This window comes from Oryzias latipes, chromosome 7 (assembly GCF_053564925.1).
Source record: "Oryzias latipes strain Hd-rR chromosome 7, Olatipes_Hd-rR_3.1".
In the NCBI taxonomy this organism is placed as follows: Eukaryota; Metazoa; Chordata; class Actinopteri; order Beloniformes; family Adrianichthyidae; genus Oryzias; species Oryzias latipes.
The window spans coordinates 15,268,624-15,292,953 of NC_136243.1; the positions used below are offsets into that span (position 1 = coordinate 15,268,624).

General features: G+C 41.6%; 1 protein-coding gene across 7 annotated transcripts in view; it reads right to left on the reverse strand.

Moving 5' to 3' along the window:
- camta1a (calmodulin binding transcription activator 1a) overlaps positions 1 to 24,330 on the reverse strand; it is a 357,406-nt gene that overhangs the window by 59,486 nt on the left and 273,590 nt on the right. For all 7 annotated transcript variants that reach the window (XM_078950301.1, XM_023956772.2, XM_023956777.2 and 4 more), the window contains one exon: positions 6,648 to 6,719. In XM_078950301.1, coding sequence (XP_078806427.1) covers positions 6,648 to 6,719 — 72 coding nt within the window. The remainder of the gene's footprint in view (positions 1 to 6,647; positions 6,720 to 24,330) is intronic.

Sequence of the window (24,330 nt, forward strand, 5' to 3'; positions counted from 1 at the left end):
GGCACAAAACCCTTGAGCAAGATGAATGTCAATTCTCCGTACTGGCAGAGGCTTAACCTTTCAGGAGAACTGAATTATTTAAGCATCACATACCTGCTGTGGTCCTCTATTTCTCCGTCTGGACCAAGCCCGCTATATGGAGGCTACGTGAGACTATGGCCATGCACGCCTGTTTGGCTGCAGAATGAAAATGGCAAGACAAATGTGCCGGGGGATTTGTGATAATTGGCCGTGCTGGTGGGCCAGGCGATGAGCCTATAGAAAAGGTCGCAGGCGCTGAGGAATGGATCAGTCTTCCAAGAGGAGAGACTGCTCAGCATACCACTGGGGTTTTGCTCAACTTGCTTTTAATGCATTGTGTGTTTGTGGTGGGGTGTGGTGGAAGTGCGCTCCAAGATGGGTCAGTAATTAAACAACAGGGTGAAGAGCTTTTTGTTTACACGCTACAAAAGCTCCAGGGGTCCCTGTTCCTGTTGATGCAAATGAGGAACAAGTAAAATTTTACAAAAAAAAAAAAAGACTTAAAGACAGAGTGGTTGGAATTTAGCATTTTGAGAGTGTTCATTTAAGACTATACATGTTCACAAAGTGTAGTAACAGTAAGGGAGAAGATAGAGGTGGTGAGAGTGTGTGAGCATATTGGGGACACAGGGACATGGCTCACACCCTGTAAAGCTCCTGAAGCAGCTGTTCTCCTCATGGTAGTGAGAGTCAGGGCCTGCCAGCAGCAGCATGCTGCTCAGGGCACCACAGTCTCTCAACATAGAGTTTCAACAGAGCGGAAAAATCTGACACATGCACTCCTACAGAGACACACACATGCACAGAAGGACAAGCATGTGCAGACACTGACAGGTATGCAGACACATACTCCCAATGCATGTACGGCCACCTGTTCTCCTGCCAGTCGAGTGTTGATGTTTTGAATTTAACGGTTGTGTCAAGGAGCACAGTCCCGCTCTAAAAGTCTGCACTTTGTAGCGGCGCATTTCCATTTGATACAAACAACAGCCTTCATAGCTAAAGGCAATTATATTTCTGCTGCCTGCGTTTGCCCCGAGGTTGTAGACAGCCAGTTAAAACCTCACCAGATTTTCCTGACTCTCTACCCTCTCAGTGAAATCAACAGAATGGTGCCTAGCCTCATCCATGATTTATCTCAGTGAAATATTCATTACGTAGCCTCACAAAGTCTGGACGTATCTGATGTGCATCTGGACCTGACAGCTCTGCTCTGTCATCAGATATCACCTGAGCCTCTCGGAATCTGGCACCTGTCTTCCTGTGCTCAACACAGAGGCAACTAAACTGATTCGAATAAATAGAGAACTCTGATAGATATAAAGAATCCATCGGTCTGCCTTTAGCCTGCAGGCACGACTGCTGTGGAGCTGCGGTGCCCTGCGTTCACATAGAACCGTGGATCAGCATGGCAAAAGGAGCTTCTTAAGACTTCCCATTCAATTAACCAGACTGAGATAGACCTCTGTCTCTACTGGTGCAGAAATGTGAAGTAGCACTGCAAGCACATGGGCCAGCTCCTGCGCATGATCTGTTTACTGCACTGGCTTGAAGTATTAATGCATTGGAGTTCAAACGATCTTGTATGTTTATTTAATATACCGTAGAACCAAAAAGGAAAAAACAAAACAAGTATTTGAGTATTGTGCTGCAGAGCACAGAGTGTCAAAAAACTCTCCTCAATCAGAAAGTTATCACTCTGCCTGTCCAGTTAACTGACCTTTGAATTATTCCATAAATTAAAATCACTGAAATACTGTCTAATAGAGCTGGAATGATCACTAGGACTACAGTGACAACTCATTTTCCAACATAACACTAATTCAAGTAGTTCCAAAGTCATTATACTCTGAAGGACTAATGTAATAGGAAAAATGTAACTGCAGTGAATTATGATATTAATAATGTATTCATGTGAGACAGAGACTGGAGCACAGAAGTCTAAGCTGAGAGAGGTAAGAGGGAAAAAGTGATAGCTCTAAAGAAAAAGGTCGTCAGCATTCCCTCCTGCCTAACTAGTCATTTTATTATCTCATTCCTCTCTCTTACTCTTTAAAGCAGGAAACGAAGGGAATGGCTATTGACCCCCCCTCTGTGTTCATGCCAGGCAGCAGGACAAATTATGTTTCCCCTCAAACCCCCCTCCTTATTAATATCATAATTATCTCCACCTCTGTGGCCCTGCCGGCCAGCACAAACTCCACTGTCTGATTTGATTGAGGGGTGCAAGCGGGGAATTCGATTAGCGCTAAACAAGAGAAGGAGGACAGAGAGGAATGGAATCAATCAGTGCCACCAGGACAGGCGAGATACTCTGTGTCAGTAAAAGTGTGTGTGCTTGCAACAAATCCTACAAACAATTTGGATACAGGACCCCCACCCCCACATGACAGAGGCCCGGGGGGAAGACTTGGCAGTCAGTGCTTCATGTTTGCCCATGAGGCCTGACCAGGCACAGCCCTTCAGAACATGTAATTCCCCACCTGCAGGACACTGTGAGAGGCTGCAGGATTATGAATCGAGCAGCCATAGTTGGTGCTGCTTTCACTGAAAGAATCTGTGGCGAATTAAACTTTGAAGCAACATGTGAAAAAGTTGGCACAGTTATGCAATGAATTAATTCATACTGATATGCTAAGTGTAGCATTTGCCAAATTTGACATTGTGCATCGGGACCAAACGCATCCACTTTGGCTTCATTTGTCTATGAGAAATTGCCTCAGAAATGTCAGTGTTTGCTAAAATTTAAATTTAATCCCATTTTTTAAAAATGGCACTGTCATGTTGTTTTGGAAGCTGCTTGGCAGGGGATCGGACTCCTTTTTCAGACAAGTTTTCCTTGTTTTTTCTTTGAGAAATTGAGAACTTGAGTTTTGGGACTGGAATCAGTGCCCCCATAACAGATGATGTGAAAGACTTTCACTTTACCTTAAGTCTCAGGTTTTGACTAAGAAAAACTAATAGAAATGTTGAAACTTTGTGCAAAGTTAGCCGAATATCAGCTACTTTATTGTCCATTTGTGTCAGGATCTACAACAGTGTTTTTGACAACTGCTCTCAGTCTCAGTTGTCAATTAAGTGTATTGTTTGCTACTGTTGACAGCAGTGATACTTTTCTTTAGTCTAAGCCATTTTCCAGGATGGGCCAGACACTAAAGTGAACTAATGACATGAAGAGATGGAGGCAGGGTGGACGGGGTGAGCAGATTGTGAAAAAGAAGTGAAAAGGGTTTAAAGAAAGTGAATGGGATAAGAGAAGACCCCCTTCTAGAGTCTTTATTCTCGTCCCCTGTCTCATTACCCAGGCTTTGACTCAATAAAGAGAGGATTGGGAGTGGATAAAGAGTCAGATGCCTCCCTCAAGCTGTCTTTCATTTAGGCTCCTATCCACTGCCATACATTTGATCATAAATACTAACATCAAGCAACATTCTATCCATTTTCTCACATTTATTATACTGAAGTGTTTGCATGTGCTTACAATACATTTGGATCAGTCTTATATCTTGGCTATCCAAGAGAGTGCATTTATTGCTAAAGATTAAAAAAAAAAAAAGTTTGGTCTATCCTCTGTCATTTCAACCCTGTCTCTACCCCATCCGTCCTCTGTGTTCCTTGCCTGTTGGGGGCTGTGTAATAGGAGTTATTTTCATCTCAGTCTCTCCGTGACTGTGGCTGCAGGATGGCTGAATATTTACATTTTTCACTCACTGGTGACCTTTCCCTGTTGCTGCTCTGGGAGCTCCAGTCTCCTTGCTGCTCTGCTGTTGACAGACTACTGCCTGCAAATCTCATATGGACACAGCAAATGGTACACAGGGACTTAGGAACAGAGGGCTCAGAGAGTGGAGAAGTATAGGGAGAAAAAAGGGTGGGAGTAAGTGTGAAAGACTGCAACCATGCTCTCTGAAAATGGCAGGAAGTGACAGAGAGGCAGAAGGTTGATCTCAGATCAAAAGTTGAATCTCCTTGTCTGCTATATAAATGATAATATTTTTTTTGGCCATGAACATCAATAAACCACTTTTGAGAGATGTAAACTGGACGTTCAAAAAGAATCAATGATGAGAAAACACAAGCTTATGAGTAAATGTTGTTATTTTGGCAGCAGAGGGTACTGTTGTGTTTGAATGGGTGGATTTGTTAGTTGCATATATACAGCCTGGAACCTCGGGAGTTGAGTAAGAAGATCTGCTGAGCCGTGTACAGGGGGAAGGCCAAGGATTCACACTAGACAGTTGTTCTTAGCTAATGCTTCATGGTAACAGGAGAGAAAAGTTGAGTCAGTGAACTCCTCAAAGTTTAATGATTGTTTATGTGTGACTCTTGCAGCAAGCTTACAGAGAAGCTGAAAAAAGTTTGCAGTTTTAAAAAGTAACCTAGTGTGACCCCAATGCTGTTTGTGCTTTATGAAGTGTGTACAAATGTGTTTTTTTTGAACATCTACATGCTCTGGGGCTGAGATTTCTGTCAAAGTAATTTTGGACTGATTTTTCTTCTGGAACTGCAGCTTAGTTTTATTTCCTATCAATCATTTTTTGGAGTGTTTCACACCAAGTTTCTGAACCTGCAACATTGAAGTGAACTTCCAAATTTCACAAAGTGCAGCAAAAACATACAGAGGCAGCATAAGATTACATGAACTAAAAACAAGAGACATTGTGTCCACAATCATAGGTTGGTGTTCCTGCTAATCAACAGTCAATACAATTAGATTTGGGAGCATTAGGATTACTTTTCCTAAGACTAACTTTTAGTAATACTATAAAAAACCTGATCATTAAGGCTAAATCCATTTTGTAAATATCATGTTCCTTTAATAGGTTTAAAAACACAAGTTAATGCAAATCACAAGAGATTGGCAGAGATGAGATAGGCAGGGGAATGGCTTTTAGCAGCTTTAGCTGTTATTACTGCTTAGTACAAAGAATGCAAATAAGGAAATAAGTGTGAAGATAAGAAACTAAAGTATTTTTGTGGTGAGACCATTAAATAATTTTCAGCATTTAGCAACTGATATTACAGCTTTTTTCTATTCTATCTTTTTCGGAAGGGTCAGTTTTTGCTGAGTCCAGCATGGTAAAGTTTTTAGTAAGACAATTTAAGTTATAGTGGCGAACCATAACTATACTAAATAAAAGGTGTCTCTTTAAATATTTAAAAGAAGAATATAATAAGAAAAATGAGTACTACACAGCGGCCACCAGTGTGTGAATGTGTGTGTGACTGGATGAATGGGTCTGTGACTGTAAAAGCGCTTTGTCCTTGTAGGTAGAAAAGCGCTATACTAGTATACGCCATCTTACTATGGACAGAGAAATGTTGGAGGCTGCTGTAAAATGAAAAACCAAAACAGTGTCTGATGTTTTCTTTACATAATTTAAACTGTCTTTTCAAATAAAAACAATAGAGAGGGAAAGAATAAATGCAGAAATGCCATTTTCAAATACCAGATACATTCTAATTCAAGAAACAAATAAGGAAATAATCCAAGCATTAAGTATTTAGACATGAAAGCCCAACAATGCACTTTATCCACATCCAAGCTGGGAATGAAAGCCTTAAAGTTTCAGAAACCAAACAAAAAATTAAACTTTATTTTCTATATACAACTCACGGAAGTATATCCTTTAACAGTTTTAGCTTGCAATTGAGGATAAAACACTTACTGTCTTAAATATTTTCTCTTTGTCACTTTTGTTGTGATTGCATTTAGTCATTTCAACAGATGAAAAATCTTCATTTTTAGAAAAAATACATGAATAAACTTCAGAAATTTCAGGATATCCTTAAAATGTTCTCAGATTTTCCCTTATATTACATGAACCCCTGTGCTATCCTATGACCCCAGCCTTACATGGACGTGTTATCCCTACCATGACAAAGGTGGATAAAGGTGGAAAGATTTCATGTAATCCATGGACACCAGTGAAGTTCACAAATCATTGAAGAAAAAAGGTTCAGCACACTGTCTTGTGGGGTCTAGATGACCCCACTCAAAATGTTAGAGTGCCTAGGATAGCATAAGGGTTAAAATTTCGATACACTGTCATTTTATCTGTTCAAAAAACAAAGACATTTAGTTTTAGAAACTTCTGTTCTCAGGAAGTTGAGCTTCTTCTTTGAATCTGTGTGAAAATGGCTCCAACAGGCACCCTCCTACAGTAATGGCTGCCATGCAAAAAGAGAATGTTAAGATATATGGTGTAGGTGATTAAAGGACAACTATTTACAACTGCTCTCAGCCTGCAGACTTAAGGAGGAACAGTAAGCACACTGCACTGTGCAGGGAGCCTCTTCCATCATGCTTTTACTGCCCATCACTGCAGCTGTTAAGCAGGAGAGATGGTAAAGCTTTTAACAGACTGAGATACTGTCCTGCTGCTGGACAGCTTGTATGGGCACTGCCATGAGAAAAGTGAATGACTGGCACAGATAAGGGAAATGGAGACCAGGAGAGAAAAGGGAAGAGGGCAAGGGCCATTGGTGATAGAGAGAGAGGTCGATGTCTGCCAATCGGTGTGATAGAAATCAATATCATTGGACTAATTCATGTTTTAGAAAAAGTTTGTATGCAAAGGTTACCAGAGAAACTAAAGAAAGTGTAAAGAAGAAAGAGGTCTTACCTGGAGCAGCCAGTAGCACCTACGGTGGAAGGTGGGGATGATGGAGGAGTGGACGTAACAGCCATACAGACACTGCAGACAGGAGAGAAGGAGAGAAAAGGGGACAGAAAGAGGACATTATAACACAGCATAGTGCACAAAACAGCCGGAATTCTCAGCTGATCATGACAGGTGTGACCTTTTAACCCATGACCTTTTTTTCTCTATCACATAACTCCCTCATGGAGCTGTAGGCAGATGGTCAAACAATTGTTCTTGAGAAAAAAGACAATGACCTGGAAGGATTCAGTCAAGGAGGTTAACCTGGAAATATCCCTATAACTCTGTATGAAACAATCCCCCAAACACACCTTATCACCTCTCTGACAATTGCATATTACTTTAGGAGCAATTTTATCAAAAAAAAAACAGGAATTACATTAAGGTAGATGATGGTTGCTGAAAGGAATTTCCCCTTAACAAGCATGGAACTTGTTTTGCGTTTTATTCTGATGCAAATGAAAGCAGGACAGAGTGGGTCACATCAATTTCGTTTAAAAGAGACGAAATGAATAAAATGTAATGTCAAGAACAGAAAATCTGATGGTTCCGTTTTTTAAAGATACAAAAAGAATGTTTGCTTATCTCTGCAAACTTTGCATTAGCTGTAAAAACGTTTCAACCATGAAAAACACAATACTTAATTTTTTAAGCATCGGATACAGAGACACAGGAGCTGTATTACACTTCATGGGGGTGGGGACGCAATAAACAGACAGAATCTAAAGAAGCTTGTTGCTGTCCGTATCTCATCAACTTTGAGATGGTTTGCAGCTGTATGCAGTTTGATAGTTGTTCATCCACGAGCAAAAAAAACAAAAAAACTGACATACAGTCAAGTCAGTGGCTCTCCTTGAAAGAACGAATCAGAAACCTGCTCACCCTTACCTTCTTTAACACTCCCCGGAGCAAGGTAGCACATAAGTAAAGTGCACTGTTATTGATATCCTTATCGTAAAAAGATAATACTGCACTAGGGGGCTCGTTACAGTGGTAAAAGCAATGCAAGGCTGATAATGCTTTCTGGTATGCAGCACCTGGTCCTGCCAGACGTACCTCACCAGCCAGAAACAGCAACAATGCTGCATGGGTTGACAGAAAACAACACTTGGCCCGCCATCCTCCCTTCTCAGTGCTTCTACTCAGTCGTTTTCTGTGTTTTCTGTGTTCATCTGTCTCTCACTTAAAAGTTAGGACATGGAATATTTTTCCGTTTTTAACAAAAGTGCAGTTGTAGTAAAAAAAAAAAAAAAAGAAGGACGTTTCTGGAATAAAGAAAGCAGATAGGTCAAGTTAAGTTAAGTATAAACTTTCTTTAGTTTAAGAAATTGGACAAGAAATGTGGAGAAAATCCTTCTGGGCATCATACATGCAGTGTTAGAGTTTATGTACGTCGGTGCGCCCACATCTCTTCAGCTTCCGGACACAGAGACGGACAAAGGCTTTATTATTTAACAAGTGCTGTAGGTGTTCATTACGATAAGGTGGGTTTCCTGAGGGGCTGTCAAAGAGGAGGCAGTGCTGAGGGGACAGATGGAGGCGTCTTAGTCTAAGGATGCTGGCCTACATTGCCTTTAGGACCATGCAATGCACAGCGCACCTTAAGTATCATGTGCCCCAGAGTTATTTTGGGTCTAGACATAAACTACCTAATTATACCGGAGAAATGTAAAACTTTACAGCCAAAGCACAAGGACAAAAAGGACATGGACTCTAAAAATAATCAAACCTTGCAGATGCACAAACACGTGTTTGGTTGTGTGTATCCAGCACACTGGCATGCAGAGAGCCTAATTGACAAACACATCAGCCCTCTCTGTTTCTCCAGGTGTTCCATTGTTCCATTCGCATCTATTTGTTAGCAGATTTCAATACCAACAAACTCTGCTTGTGACCGCTTGAGATGGTGAGCGTATGCAGACCGCCTCCTGTTCTGATGTTTTTGCTGTACTCTCATCCATTACAGCTGTCTGGAGTAGGATGCATTCCTCCTCCCACTCCTATTGCTCTGCCATCCATTACTCTACGCTGGGAATGGACAGACACTTCCTCCTACAGCCACAGTGAATTCAACATCACATTACTACAGTCAGCCACAGCAGCTCAGCTACACATAGATTTCTTCTGTGCCACTTTGAGAGTATGTGTGCTCCTTACTGTGTGCTTTGTAGGGATTAGTGATGCAGTACTGTACACTTACCTATAAGGACTGGAGTGTTTACATATTTCGCCAAAGTTAATTCAAACAGAAAGGGGTGCATTTTTTTTCCAAAATCATTTTATGCCAGAAAACACAGCATAGATTTAAATAGTTTAGAATGGGGAAATTACTAATTCATTGAGGGAACATTTTTGCAGTCTTCTATAAGAATTTTATGTAAAACAATTATTTTTTATACATCAGAAGCTTTTGCACTATCTGTGTGAACACTGTTTAGGAGATAATAAGTGCACAACAGCTGCCGATTCTTTGTGATGTGCTGAGCCAGCTGCTAGTGAATAATTATGTAAAAACATGTAGCATCACACAGTGATGACTTTGAAAAGTAACATTCAAAAAAAATAAAATGAAAGGATTTGATTTGGACTGAGAGCAGTGATTTCCTTTGAAGTTTGTTCAGATTTCTGACTCTTCCAACCATTTACATGGATAAACACAACCTAATGCACATAAGCAAATAAATAAAAAGAATCTCAGAATGACCATGTCAAAAAAGTGTGTCTTGTTTTCACAGATAACTTAGCATTTCTCAATTTATCATGGATAATATTGTTTTAGCCTTAGGCACTTTACCTGCTGAGAGTGAGCTACGTGTAGCCGGACAGTATAACATTATAGCACGCTCCTTGGGATTGACAGGTGTGCCAGTGCAACAGGCCTATGTGACTAGGGTGACTGGGGAGAGAATACATTAGCCCCCAGGCTGCTCTTCTCTCCTCCTGTTTACTCCATTACTCAACCACACAAAGCGGCATGCCAGACAAACAAGCAGCTTAAAGCATAACACAACTGTTGCACCTGTCAGTGCCAATATACAGTAGGCATCAAACACATTTGCAGTCACACATAGGCTTGTGAGTCCTGCATGAAAATCCCACCGGTTAACTCTCTATCATAGACATACACAAGACGCAGAATTCCCAAGCACACACACAAAAACCCACTAACACATTAACAATACACAATGGAGCAAATGGCTTTTGCATAGACAAGCTCAGCCATATTCGCAAAGCTCATCACACTTGAGTCCTTATCAGTAATTCAAGACGCATATCAGTTACTGGTGTTTCTGCTGCTTTCTGCATGCTGAGCGTCTGGGTGACAAAGTGACGGCAGAAGAACCATTATTTGCTGTCTATGGGCTGTGACAGATGACAGCACATCACAGGGCAAGCAATTAAACGATAATTATACACACATAGCCTCTCATAAAAAGTGCACACTTTCCCAGTGTGTCATTCTGAAAAGCTGCAATCACAGTGGATGCACATGTTCACGCAAACACACAGGTTCACACGTGCATGTGCACACGCAGCCACACGCTTCTAAATGTCTTATTAGTTAGCTTTTGCGCACGCAAAAAGAGACACAGACGGAGGCTAAAGAATTGTTAACCAACGAATTTACAAAAACATGCTTATAATGTATTCATGAGCTGTCACAGCAGACAGAGCGAAAAAGAGTTACGGCGACATGTGTCCTCCAAAGCCAGATGGCGATGGAGAAAATTCATTTAATGCTGCCACTCAAGCAAGCGGTCAAGGCAATAAAACAGCGATATGACCCAATGAAAAGGTATTATTACCAGGGCTAAAAATGCCCCCTCCTCCTCCTCAAAGGTGTCATCACGGGTAGAGCCAGATCAAACGTCATATGGGGCAAACAGGCCAGACAGTTTGTCTTACATAAAGCCATCAGAAATAGAGGCAGAGCAACCAGTTGCTGCCCATCCCTACCTCTGAAGGCAACTTCTGCCCCTCGCCTGCCTGTTGCCCCGGTGACATTCCCTCACTTACATTCATCCATCACAGTTGACAGGTGTCAGGCGCAGCTAGAGATGGGTTTTTGAAACGAAAAGTTGGTGAAGGCAATCTTACCAAGCACACAGTTTTAGGGGGACTGAGAGAGGAGAAACTCTCTTATAATGCCACCATGATGTGTGAAGACAGTCCTAATCAGCACATGGCACCTTGTTTATGTTGGCAATTTGCTGTTTCCCTGCTGTGATGAAAACGTTCCAATGTCAGAGGCAAGTTCGCAGTTGTTGGATTGTCAGTCTCAGAGGGGAAAAGCAGAGATGCCCACTATAGCAACAGACTACAAGCAGCCATGCAACTGTAAAGCTTCTATCGCGTCAAACTTTTTCACGGATAGTTAGCAACTGGCACATTTTTTAAGTCTTTCTTGGTCGGCATCAGAAAACCAGATACGCACAAAATCGTCAGCTTCCTGCTTTATGACTTTATTGAACAAATCCATTTGCATTATTGCTTAGATATGTTTCACAAAAATACCTAGCAAGTTATGTCACTTCTAGTTCACTGCTTCATTAGAAGCAATGCATCATTTGGTGTGTGTGTACTTCTCTTTGTGTGCATGTTTGCATATGTCTGTTCACACAGATGCCTGGGGCAGGTGATACAGCCTGGGGCACAGCAGCATAAACACAGCTCACACAGCAGCCAATCAGCCAACTCTATCAAATGTTATCTGTGGAGGGAATGCAAAATCCATACTCAATAGAGATTCATGGACCACGCAACAATCAAACTTGGTTGGCCATTGGCAGCATTCATGATGACTATTGATCAGCCAACGATTTCTGGCTCTAGACAGATGTGATTAGATGACTTAGGGCTGAAAAGTGCCACTTCCAGTTTGGAGGATGAGCTCATTTTCAACTGATACCATGATGCTCTGTATTTTACCTGCTGTCTTTACAATCATCCACTCTGCTCCACTCCTTCCAATAGTTCAGAGGGGATCAAATTATTTATAGTGCCTAGTAGGGTGGCACTATGCCCAGACGGCGCATAATATGCAGTATATCTGTTTCATTTGATTCAGAGAGAGATGCGTGACTCTGTATGGCGGTGGCATTGTGAATGTGGCTCTTAGCCCAGATACTCTGTCCCTTATTAGGATTCTCCCTTCACATGCCTTTAAATGAGACTCAACTTGTAAGGCTGTAACTATAATTTTTCAGTACATCTGAAGTTTTAAGCAACAGTTGATGAGACATTATGCATAATAAATCAAAAGAGGCTTAGATTTATCTCCCCAGCCCTCTCTATTGGACCAGCTACAGTTTCTAAATCAGTCAAATCTGAACGGGCTACAAAATGAATTGGCAGGCTGCTCCTGACATGAGTGGAAAAATGGAAAATAAATCTAAATTCCTATAAAAAAAAGAAAAACAAATAAAGCTCTGACAAAAAAAAAAAACCTCAATTTATTATGTAAAGAACCAACTCTAAATATAGAATACCCATAGAAAAATGAACACGAGCAGTTGATTTACAAGCCTCGAGGAGGGGAATTATTTAGCCGTGCTGGACGTGTAAATGCAGTTACACATCAGCTTCAAAAGGAAAACAATATCAGGACTGCAGCATTTTGAGAAAAAAATACTTTGAAACACTTGTCATAATTAAAAAGCATAACTAGGTTTTGCTTCATTCCTAAAGGCTCTAGAAGACAAGTAATTCAAAACAGAAGAAAACAAAAGACATTTTAGGGAGGAAAACTGTAGTGATGAAGCGAGGTAGTTAAAAGAAATGTACTGAACAAAGACAGAAATGAGATTGGGATGGACATCAGGGAAAACAGGGGTAGAAAGATAGAGAGAGGGGGGATACAGGTTCACAGGCATGCTTTCGCACATGCCAAAGGAAACTCATGCACATGCTCATGCAAGTCTGTCTCCATGACTGAAGACACAGTGTCTGTTGATGCTAATGCTAGCCAGCTGGGCTCCCGGCCAAAGGCATTAAGTGGAATCGAATTCCACCAAACTAGCTTTAATCAGCAGGTTTTTAAGGTTAGAATTACTCTCCCTCTCCTCCAGCCTGCTGGCCAAGGTTAAAGCAGACACAGACAGGGGCTGGGCTCAGCTAATGGGATAGAGGGTTGGCACAGCCCCTACGGCGAGCCACCGAACCCAAACACACGAAAACTGAAATACACAAAAGTGAAACAACGACAGTGTACTTTTACAGCAATCCTGCATGTACAACAACAATGAAATCTTTAAAAAAATACCTTCAAGAAACTAAAAATGTCATTTTGGAAACACATATGAAGACAGAGGGGTTAAAATAATTAATATTTGTTATTAATAACCTTTTAACTTTCTAAACTGTAAACAAATAATTTGTGCGTCTGTTGATAAAATCCCTTTAAACTTTGATGATTAAGTGGAGCATAGAGGAGGAAATGCATTTAACTAAAACCAAAGATAACCTCCAAACCTTGATTATTTTTTAGACATTTCCTGACTGTGTTATTGAAAGAAGCCAATGCTCCATAAGTAAGCCAAAACAAGGAAAAATACTGAAATCCTTTAACCCAAAAAGAGAGGTGAAAGAGTTTCTGTAGATGAGTGAATGTGTCAGGCTGCTTTTTTATGCTTCACAGTGTCGAGGTCTCGCCTTGACCTCAGCCTACTGCAGCAGTCAACACACTGATGCCCGTCAACAAAAGAGAGCTCAGTAAACCTTGCAGCGCTTCTGTCAGCCTCTCGAAAGTCAAACCGTGTTTCTATAGTGCCCACACTGTGAGAAAAGGCCTACACAAACAATGGTTAAAGAATGTAACTTTTCTTTTTCTGCGTCTGGTTTAGTCTCTTCACGATTGGTGTTTCTTCGCGTGGATCAATGAGGCTCTAAAGTGGGCCAGGCATCAAAAAACTTCAGCCATGTTTATGAAATGCTTTAAAAGTTATTTAAAGGCCTCTTAATAAATCTTGCTTCATTCTGGGAGGTGGGACACAGTTTAAAGTCTAGGTCAATCTGCAAGTCCTCGCGTCATGACATTGCTCTGCTACTGTGGCCTAGATTGCTTGAGTTTGCTCCAGAATGCAATATGCATATTTTTTAGCTGTGCCCTTTCCATTCTCTTCCTTTTTAATAATCCATAAATACTTGTTATTATTGAAATTACCAACTCTATTTTGTCTAATCACAGATGTTCAAGTATTTATGTTTGTTTTCCCTGTCCTCTCTGACCCCCACTGGTCATGGCAGATGGTTGGCCTTACTGAGTCGGAATTTGCTGAAAGTTTGTCCCTGGTAGCGAAGAGTTTATTGCCCTTATTGGAATAATTGAGACCAAATTAGATGATGAAAAAGTAAAATAATTTAACTTTGGTTTACCTCATTTTAAATTTTTCTGGGTTTTTTTGTACACCTCTTTCAAACAACCTTGTTTGTGAAAAGGTCTTTACTTCAATGTACCTCTGCCCTGTAACCTCTGAGCTTACCTGTTGGTTGCCTGTCTAGGACACAAGTGCAAAAAGACTATTGATTGTCTCTTTGCATTACAAGATAGGGACTGTTGAATATGAAGGGTACTTTATTCTATTAAAAGTTGAATAATGGGCACAGCAAAGAGGTTATGAAGATACAGCAGGGCTGGAGGTCAGATTTTTAGTAAAACAGCTGAGTCTGGGAAGACTTTGCTGGGTTTGATCTCTTCATTGCTTTAAGTGGAATCCAAATGCATGTGCTGGAGTGTGGCCAAAGAGACGTCAGCCTCAAACATGCATTCATGTTCCTCCATGAAAAACAAAAAGGGGGAACTTTGGTTTACCTAGTAAAATAAAAGCTCAACAAAAGGAATGCTTGTTTTCATTTTAATGACAACTTAGCATCAGAGCATCAGTGAGACGGGTGCTGCTTATTAAATGTCAACGGTGATGTGGGAGACTGTCTGACCGCATATTAACCTTCTAGCTGAGGTAAGGATAAAAAGGGCACTGTTTAGGGAAGGGGGACACGTCCTTTGCACATAATGAGAGCAAACACCTAACCCACTTCTCCCCCTAAAATACAAACTCCCTTCAGATTTACTGAAGATGACATCACAGGCCAGCCCGTTCCACTACAGATTATTCTAGTAAGAGATGCTGCTCAATCGTAAAACTCAAAATTTGTAATGCTGCACAGCTCAGTTGGGGCTGATTAGCAGACGCTCATGCCCTCTCCCCTTGCAGTGATCTATGGGCATTCACATTTTCTTATTCCTCCTGTGTAAGCAAGGAGGAGCTGAGAAGGTCCGTAAATCACGACAGGACCTACTGAGTGCAGGAAGAGGAAGAAAAAAGACAAATGCAGAGAGAAACAAAGAGTGAGTTACAGAGAAAAATATTCAGCTTGTATGGAAACATGAAGGGAGAGGGGAACGAGGTGAAGGGAGAAGCAGCGGTGCACAAACAGGCGTGAGGAGCACACATCAAGGAGACATGAAAGAGTTGGGGAGGAAAGAAGAAAGGAGGGGAGAGGAGATATGATTACCAAGGAAACAGCAAGAAAAATAAAAACCTGCTGGGGAGAAAGAGGCAGAGTGTGTGGAGTAGACAAAAAGAAGGAAGAGCATGGGGGAAAGAAAGCGGGTGGGAGGACATAGAGACACAGAGAGGGAGACAGAAAAAGGAGAGAATAGAATGAATGCTAACAGGGAGCCCAAACCTAGTACTGAGGCTTTATCCTTCACAGGCGGAGGAGCAACAATCGCAAACACATTTTCTCTCGCCCTGGCCCTAAGAGAGATAAAAAAGCAATTTGTATTCTATTCCTATTCAGCGTCGCTTGGCCTGTTTCTCTGCCTGCATATTTGTAAACACAGCTTTGTCAGAGCAGCTTAATCTTCTCAACACAAACACAGACTACAGGAAGGAGGGGCAAGGAAGGTTGAGTAGAGAAGAACAGTGATTGGAGGTGAGGGTGGGGATGGGTATAGGGTGGTGGACGATGAGAACCAAAGAGAGAAGAAAGGTGAAAAGGGTAAGAGGGTGAGCATGGAGGATGGGAGCTTTGAGAGGCGCCTGAAGCATCTTAAAAGAAACAAGAGCAAAGGACTTTGTTAATGTTTCTTCTGCCACTGATGTCCCTATGTAAACTCTGGGAGACATAGATACACACGCACATGCTGTCATCATGGTCCCCCCAGGCCTAAAGTCAAAACGGGTTGACAGAATCCAAGGCGCAAGCACCATATCATCCCCGATTTTATAGTGTGGATGTGACAGATGGACAAGGTAGGCCCTCGTGCATCTCTTACTGCCACCATTTTTAAATTTAGTGCTTACCCTGCACGTTCACCTTGACAGTGGGCTTCCAGGCCTGGACTTCTAGGTTTCAGAGGAACCGAAGTGCACGTTCAGTAGTGGCCAAATAACAGTCATGTGAAAGAACACACACATCCCTGCAACCCAGTATACACTAAAGCAGAGGAACTGAAAGAGTCGCAGAAAGAGAGAGAACGAGATGGGACTTGGAAATGGCGATTGTCTGGGTGCACATTCGCTCACAGAGGCGTGAAATTAGGCAGAGCGACACCTGCCAATACTCATCGCATTAAAGTGCGCTAGGTTCACCCACTCTCTAGCCTTCTGAATTGCTCTGTAAACTCTCTCTTATTTTCCCTTGTTCGGTTCCAACATACTTTGAGATCGCTTCATTATGACCCATTGTACCCAATTAAAAACGGATAGCTGCAGCGTTCACCCAAAATGCTACATTGCAGAGAAGACGATTCTCTATTTTACAACATGGCAACAATCTGTACCAGATTTTGTGCTCTTATTTTTCATTCACACTCAAGTGATCCAGCCTAAGTCCAAGCAGAACCCAAGACAATTGATTTGGAGCATCTTCAGGTACAGCTACAGCAACAAGATTGACTCTGAAGGTTAAGTGAAACAGTGAGTTTTAATCCTCTATGTACACCTGTGACTTCAACAACATCAGCAGAATCAGTCATAGAGTTGGTTTACTCAAAACAATAATGAACAAGTGAGGGTTGTTGTGGATAGCACTTTTGCCTCACAGCGAGAAGGTCCTGGTTTGAATCCCGGCTGAGTCCATTCTGTGTGGAGTTTCCTTGTGCTCCTCATGCATTTGTGGGGGTTTTCTGGGAACTCTCTCTTCCTTGTCTTCCTCCCATAGTCCAAAAACATGATTTATAGGTTAATTGGTGTCTCAGAATTGCCTCTTGGTGTAAAAGCGAATGTGCGGTCCTGCAACAGACTGTGACCTGTTCTGGGTATACACCGCCTTCACCCAACAGGAGCTGGGTTTGCTCCAGCAGGCTAGTGATCCCAAAACGGGTGCAGGGGGTTCTGAAAATGGATGGATGGATAGGTGTGAGGGCTGAAAAAAGTTCACTAATCGAGCACTAAACAGGGTGCATTTGTGAGGTGCATTTGGTTTTGACACAATTGTCACCAGGGTGCAAAGTTAACTTTCATCCTTGTTATCTGCTGCTGCCCTTTTAATGATTGTTGAACCTAACAAAACTTTGTCTTTGTGTAATATTTATCAGTCAGTGTTATAACTTAGGATGTTACCAAAAAACTACAAGTCTGTCAGTACTTAAATGTACTTGCAACTTTATGTGTGTGCCAAGAGCCCTGCAGAAAGAGACACAGACAAGAGATAGATTTGGAGAGACAGGGATTGCCACAAACAGACTGAGAAACATGCAAAGAAAGACAGGGAGAGAAGCAGACACGCAGCAGGCAGATAGGAAAGCCTGAGAGCCCCCAGGCAGCCTTGAGTTAAAGATGGTGGGGAACAGAACTGAAGGAGGCCATATTATGTGCAGATCACAGTTGGGGGAGGAGGTTGGTAAAGGGAGTAAGGCAGGAAGACAAGAGAGAGGGAGTAAGAGTGAGTGAGGGAGAAGAAAACATCAGCCAGTGAGCCAAAATGAGAGAAAGGAAAGCAAATGAAAAGTGACACTTTAATTCAGGGGGCTTCTTCTGCCTGAGTTATTATGAGATGTTTGTAAGCTGGCTTGTTCATGCATCTACTGGCCTTGTGCCTGGCTCCCTCTCACTGAGAAGACCTGTGGAGTTAACCTGGCTTTATCTGAGCTGCACAGAAGGGGACAGTGCTCTGCCACCATCCTCTGCTTTGATCCTCCCACTTTCACCATTGCTCTTTTGCTGCCTCCCTCTTTTATTCACTTTTCCACCTTCACTTATGTGTAAAATGGCTTTGTACTGGGGCTGCTCTGATACAGCCAAAGTCATCAATGCTCTTGTCACTCTTAATTAACTCCAATTACTCTAATCTAGGAGGCAAAGGTTAACGTTGACTTCAAAGAAGCACTTCTGTACACAGCAGAGCACCAGTCCCACATATGAATGAAACCACTGAATGGAATGGAATCCTAACAAGTGTCTGAAAAAATAACAACATCTCCAAAACGATTGAAGATAATAAGGAAACTTGGACCAAACTGCTATTCCAGTAGAAACCAGACCACATTTGTGATTGAAACCACACACAAAAAAGAAGGCTATAGGATTTTTCTAAGAATTGGGAAAAGTGCTACAAACCAGAGAAGAAAAGGAAACAGGAAGGTAAAGAAGACTGACAAACAGAGGAAGGGAATTACAGGGGGGCATATGCAGTCATAGACATTTCAGACAGGTACAACCTAGCAGCCAAAGCAGACAAAGATGGGCGAGAGGGGGCTGAGTGTCTGAATGTAGGAAAGTCAATCAGGCAGAGAGATGTTCGCTCACTTATACGTACAGTACAAATGCATGTACAACATGACAGACAAGAACATGAATAGAAGCACCGTACGAATAAGGAATATGATAGGAATTGTAGCGGTGGATCAGGCTGAAAAAATATCCTGGAGCAAAGTTACTGTGAGCATGAAAGAGAGGAAGGGACAGAGATGGTGGTGAAGGCAGTCAGCTGGAGTGCCGACAGGTCTCCGGAGGTTGGAATATATAGGACTCTTTCAATCTCTCAACAGCAACTCCAGCCTTCCTTTTTCATATCCTTCCACAGTCTGAGGACGGAGAGATACCTCCGTCCTTCGGAGCCAAATCGGCATTCAAGATGATTTAATGCACATATTTTCTGACATTAAACCCCCAAATCTGGATGGTTATTTGTGAGCTTATGTGCTCCCCATCCCCATTTTCTTTTGAAACCTCAAGGTTACAAACAGTGAAGGATGGATCTAAAATGCCAACGTCAAACACATTTCTGTGTTTGTCTTGTTATGTTTCCCCTCTCCCTGAGATCTCCCTGAGAGGTTTGAGACCAATGCTTGATTTATCTGCTGCATGCACCATTAATCCTGCGACCATGCATGCCTCTGCTGAATAATTGATCTCTGCGCTACTGTAACTAAATCAGTCAAAAGACTGACATTCTACCTCCCTCTCTATGCCTTTACTTCCGTTTTGTTTCCCTGTAAACCTTCCAGTACCTTCATAAAACACATTGTTATAAAGATCAAAAGTGATTTGCCTTCTTCCAGGTTTAGAGTCAGCAAAGCTGTTAAAGTAGAGGTTATAATTAGTGAAAGGGATATGACTAAAAAGAAAGAGTCTCCCTCCAAAAAGAGGATAAGCTGCAACTAAATAACAAACCATTACTTTTTCCATGACAGTGTAACTTAAATATGCCATCATCTTTACTCTAAGGTCTGCCAAAGAAGGCAGGTATATAAACAGGAAGGACTGACCTCTTGAGGCAATCCGTTTTAAGTTATATACCTGAATTTTGACAAGAAAAGCTGTGCCGCCCATAGTTAAAGGGCAACAATGACCCTTCATATCCACACCTCCCTTCCTCTCTTTCTGGATGTCTCTTTGACTTCTCTTTGCATACTGCATTTAAAGTAATAAGTACAGTATCTCCTTGAATGCCACAGTCCTATAAATCAGGGAAAAATAGACCTGTCAGTAAACAATGGAGCAGTTATCATTAAAAACAGAAAAAAAAGATTTGGAGGAAGTCAAGTCATGCATATGAATAGGATGGGACCAGTCTCCTTGGTTTGCCCTAAGTTTCTACATGTGTATATCTGTTTGCACTGATACGTATGCAGAAACATCAAATGTGCACAAGAAACATGTTTTTAACTTGACATCTAATTTCCTGGTTTTAGAAAAATTATACAGATTGATTGTAATAAGATCGATTGGCTTAGAATTAAACCTAAACTATAATTCCTCTATAATCTACATCTTTGAAAACAATTTAAGCCTATTAAAACCTATTAAAAAAGTTATTTTATGACATCCCTGAACTCTAAATGTGTAAGTACGTGCTGTGTCCTTGTCCTGAAATGTAAGCAGTCATGCAGAGGGTGTGGATCTTAAGCATACAAAACATGTTTATTTCTCAAGACCTTGTACAACGAATCAAGGTTTCAAAAATAACAGTTTGATTTTGACATTTATACTGTATAATGACTTCTTTTGACAAACAGCGTACGATCACAGAGTAATTCTATCATAACATGTTGGTGCGAGTGACATTAGTAAGATTTAGGTCATTGCTTGGAAAATGAGCTCTGGATTTCGATTGCAGAGACGACATTGTTCAATGTCACAACAGGGCCATGAAAATTTAAGATCATTTGTTATGTACAGCTATCAATGTTTATGACAGCCAATACATTGCCAAGTAAGCTGTATGTCAACCTTTATGTTGGCTTTATGAAACATGAATCACATGAAATGTCATGGGATGTCACCTATGTGTTTGCAGATATGAGACTTATGAAGAAATCCGTTCTTAACAAGCTTTTGCTGAGTTCAGACCTTCATGTTAATCAGGTGACCATGCCGCACACATGCTGCTTCTTTGCAAAGCGACATTGACATCTTCTATGGCAGAGCTCTTCAGATGCCTCCCGAGAGGAAGTTCTTGGAGGTACTTCAGCCTGTTCTGCTTCAAAGTGACTGGGCTGAAACTTCATCATCCCCCTGCAGATATTGCCTCTCTAAATACTAAATCGATTTGACTCCAATTCAAGTTCACGTTTTTATTTTATTTTTAAATCACATGTCAATTAAATATAGATTTATTAGTCAAATTTTCTTTCTATTATATATTGTGTTTATGAAAAAATTTGAATAACTGGTCATTTAAATTGCACAAAGATTGAACTTGCATAGTAAAATTATACTTTCTTTCTGTAAAAACAAAAATTAACATTTTTGTCTGGAAAAATACAAGAAATTTGCTTTAAAGATAAATTCATCTTCTGCCGTTTTGTCCCTTTTGGGGTCACGGGGCTGCTGGAGCCTATCCCGTCCACTTTTGGGCAAAGGCAGGGTACACCCTGGACAGTTCGCCAGTCTGTCGAAGGGCCGCAATCACACATCCATTCACACCCACACTCACACCTAGGGACAATTTAGAGCTGCTAATTGACCTATGAAGCATGTTTTTTTTGTGGACAATGGGAGGAAGCCGGAGATCATGGAGACAACCCACGCATGCACGGGGAGAACATGCAAACTCCACACAGAAAGGTCCCCCATTGGTTTTCTGTTTCAGGTCTCCCAGCTGGGACTTGAACCGTCTTGCTGTGAGGCAAGAGCACTAACCACTGCGCCACCGTGCAACCCTTTTTTAAATGAAACTGTATTAATAATTCTTTTAAACCCAACCACCCTTTACCTTTCCAAGCTGAGTGCTGGAAACTCAGAAAGACGTAGAATGTGTGTGGAAGACAGTTACAGACATAGCTCAACATTTTCCCAGGTGCAGATTTCCTGATCCAGCATTTCATCACCGCCCCCAGCCGATGAAGGCAGCAATAAACTGGGATTCCAGAAGTTTTACCAAAGAATTTGTCCGCTGGCGGTTAAACAACCCATTAGCTTCAAGAAAAGTAGGTGGTTCCCTTAATGATATTTGTCGAGAATGGAAATGCTCACATCTGTGTACAATGTACCTGCAAACATGCCTCCAGCACTGTTGTCCTATAATGCTATAGACTTCTGTGAGGACCCTAAAGTGCTGCAGCTGCACTTTCTAAAGTAGGTAGAATTACAGCATTACAGAAACTGTAAACTTGTGGGAAGACGAGAAATAATTTGAGCCACCTTTAAGTCTATAAACAGCGGCATTCTGTGAGAAAAGCAGAGATGGCTTTTATCAACACACACGCACACAAACTCTTAATTAAAGTTCTCCTTCCATCATGCTTGAGCTGTGTTGCCTGACTCTACGCTGTGATAAATTCATTCTTTCTGCCAGACAGAGTCACTTGAGCTTCAGTGTGTGTGTCAGTCTCTGTGCACAGCTGCCATCCTTCACACAGACTGGGTGACAGAGGGGTCTTGCATGTGGTCTGGGAGAATCTGAGATCTGACATGTTCCAAAAGCTCCACCCACTGTCAACCCACAACCTCTTTCCCGTAAAGCCCCAGTGCTCCTGCCCTGTCTCGTTATGTGGGCAAGATGTTTGTGGGTCTCTCTGTGCCATCATGTCGCTCTGTCAGCTAACATAATGCCTCCCAGTGGGCGCCGAGCTATTGCAACACTCAGTTTGGCTCTATCTGAAATGTTTCTGTGTGTGTGTGCGTACAGTCTTCTAATCTAAAGAATCTTTTTCATCCACTGGTGTATTTGTTTTACAAAGCCAAAATACAAGAGCGGGAAAAAGGTGGCTATTTTGGTCTAGATGGTGTCCACGCTGACTCAAATGCCACTCAATTTCCAACAGACTGTTGTAAATACAATACCTTTATTTGTCCATGTGTCTTTTCAATTTGTGCCCAATGCACAGGGTAAAATTTAATTTAGTAAGGATATTTACACAACCAGATCACAATGGGGCATTGGGGAGTGCTGGTAAGAGCTGCTTTCCAGCTGGCAGATTAATAAAAAGTCAGTGCAAAGATGTGCGAGATGACAAACAGTGAGAACTAAAAACACAAAAAAGAGCAAAACAATCAGCTCGTTGAAAAGGCTTAAATGACATTTAATATATTTACTGGCAAACATAAACATAAATTGACAATGGGAGGCTGGGAGGAGTGAATACAATATCTGCGATTGTTATTACTGGCATAAGCAATGACAGCATGGACTAGATTGGAGTGGTATATTGAATTTCATGTTCTTTGAAATGAAGTCTGAAATGTGAGATTTGTCTTTTGCCTCTGAATAGCTCTCCGCACCCCACACCCCCATCCCCACCCAATTCTCTTTCATTTGGAGACTGGCACATTCAGTTAACTAATGCACGGTATATGGCGATGCAACACTATTACCCCATTCTCCCAGCCGCCTGTCGAAAGGGTTGCAACATCAGATGCGATTTGGGGATGCTTTCGTCTTCTTTCTGTTTCACATCAGAAATATACCTGCTGGGAGGATTTTTTTCCCTCAGTTCCTCCTCTCTTCAGTTGAAATGCAATTCATCTCATTACAGTTGATTGGGATCCTCATTACATTAGAAGGTGCACACAAGCACGTGTGTTTTCATGCATGTAAATAAAGAAGAGAGATAATGAGCAGAGAGAAAGCGAATGAGAGTGAGCGGGAGTGCAGGGGGGAGAGGATGAAGGAGGGAAGAGTATGTTAATGAGTGTGATATGTGTTGAGGTCGCAGTGTTTGTTCTGTAATAGTGCGTTGCCGGAGAGCACTGCCACCTCAGGTGGGTGATTAGCAGTAATTATATAATTACACCAAATGTGATAATAAACAGCGCGGAGGGAATCGGCTTCATCTTTGCTAAACTTCACATTTAACACCATGTATTTATATATGAATAATTTTATGCACATTTCCTTATGTGCAAACAGAAAGACAAACAAACACATTGATTACTTTCATTAATATGCATATTTGAACACAGCAACACAGGGAAAGATAGACAAACCCATTCACAGCCAGATAATCCTAACCTGATACAAAAAGTAATGGAACACTCACACTTGTCCTCGACTCGCACCTGTGAGTAAAAAGCGATTTGCTCTGTGACACACAGTAACGGCCAATAAAACAAGTGCTGACTCGCTCCCAGAGGCAGCCGAGGGGAGCGGGGGGACAAATGAACACAAACTGGGAGTAAAAAGCTGCTCTCAGGAGGATTTTGCTTTTTGTGTAGTCCTCATGCTCCTTCCTGCTTTAGCAAAAAACACTATCTGAAAGAGCCTGCAATTGTCCATCTCATCGCTGGGCCAGCTTAAAGAAGGCGAAAATGTCTGGGAAAAGAAAAAAGAGAGATAGGTGGCTGGCTGATACATCCCTTGGTTCTATTTGAGGGCATGTGAAATGGCCTTTTTTTATCCTTTGCTCTACTTAGAGTAAAAGCTCAATGCGTATGTGTGTTCATGAACGGAAGTGAGAAAGCCTGTGACCTTCACCGGAATTATATGGTTTTACTTCCATGTAGGCAAAGGCTACAAACAGTCATGAAAGAGCCCAGGAAGCACACAGTAACAATAAGAATCGACAAATCATGGAAGTTTGAAGAAAAGTTAGAGGAAATATCTGTGTCTGCAGAATAAAATAGAAAATAGACTGAGAAAACAGCATGAGGTGGAAGCCTTGAATAATTACTGCTAATAAAGCCTAATGGAATTCATGGCTCATGCCAGGTGTAGGATGATCTGATTACTGTTGGGTGGCAGAGGAAAATTGGGA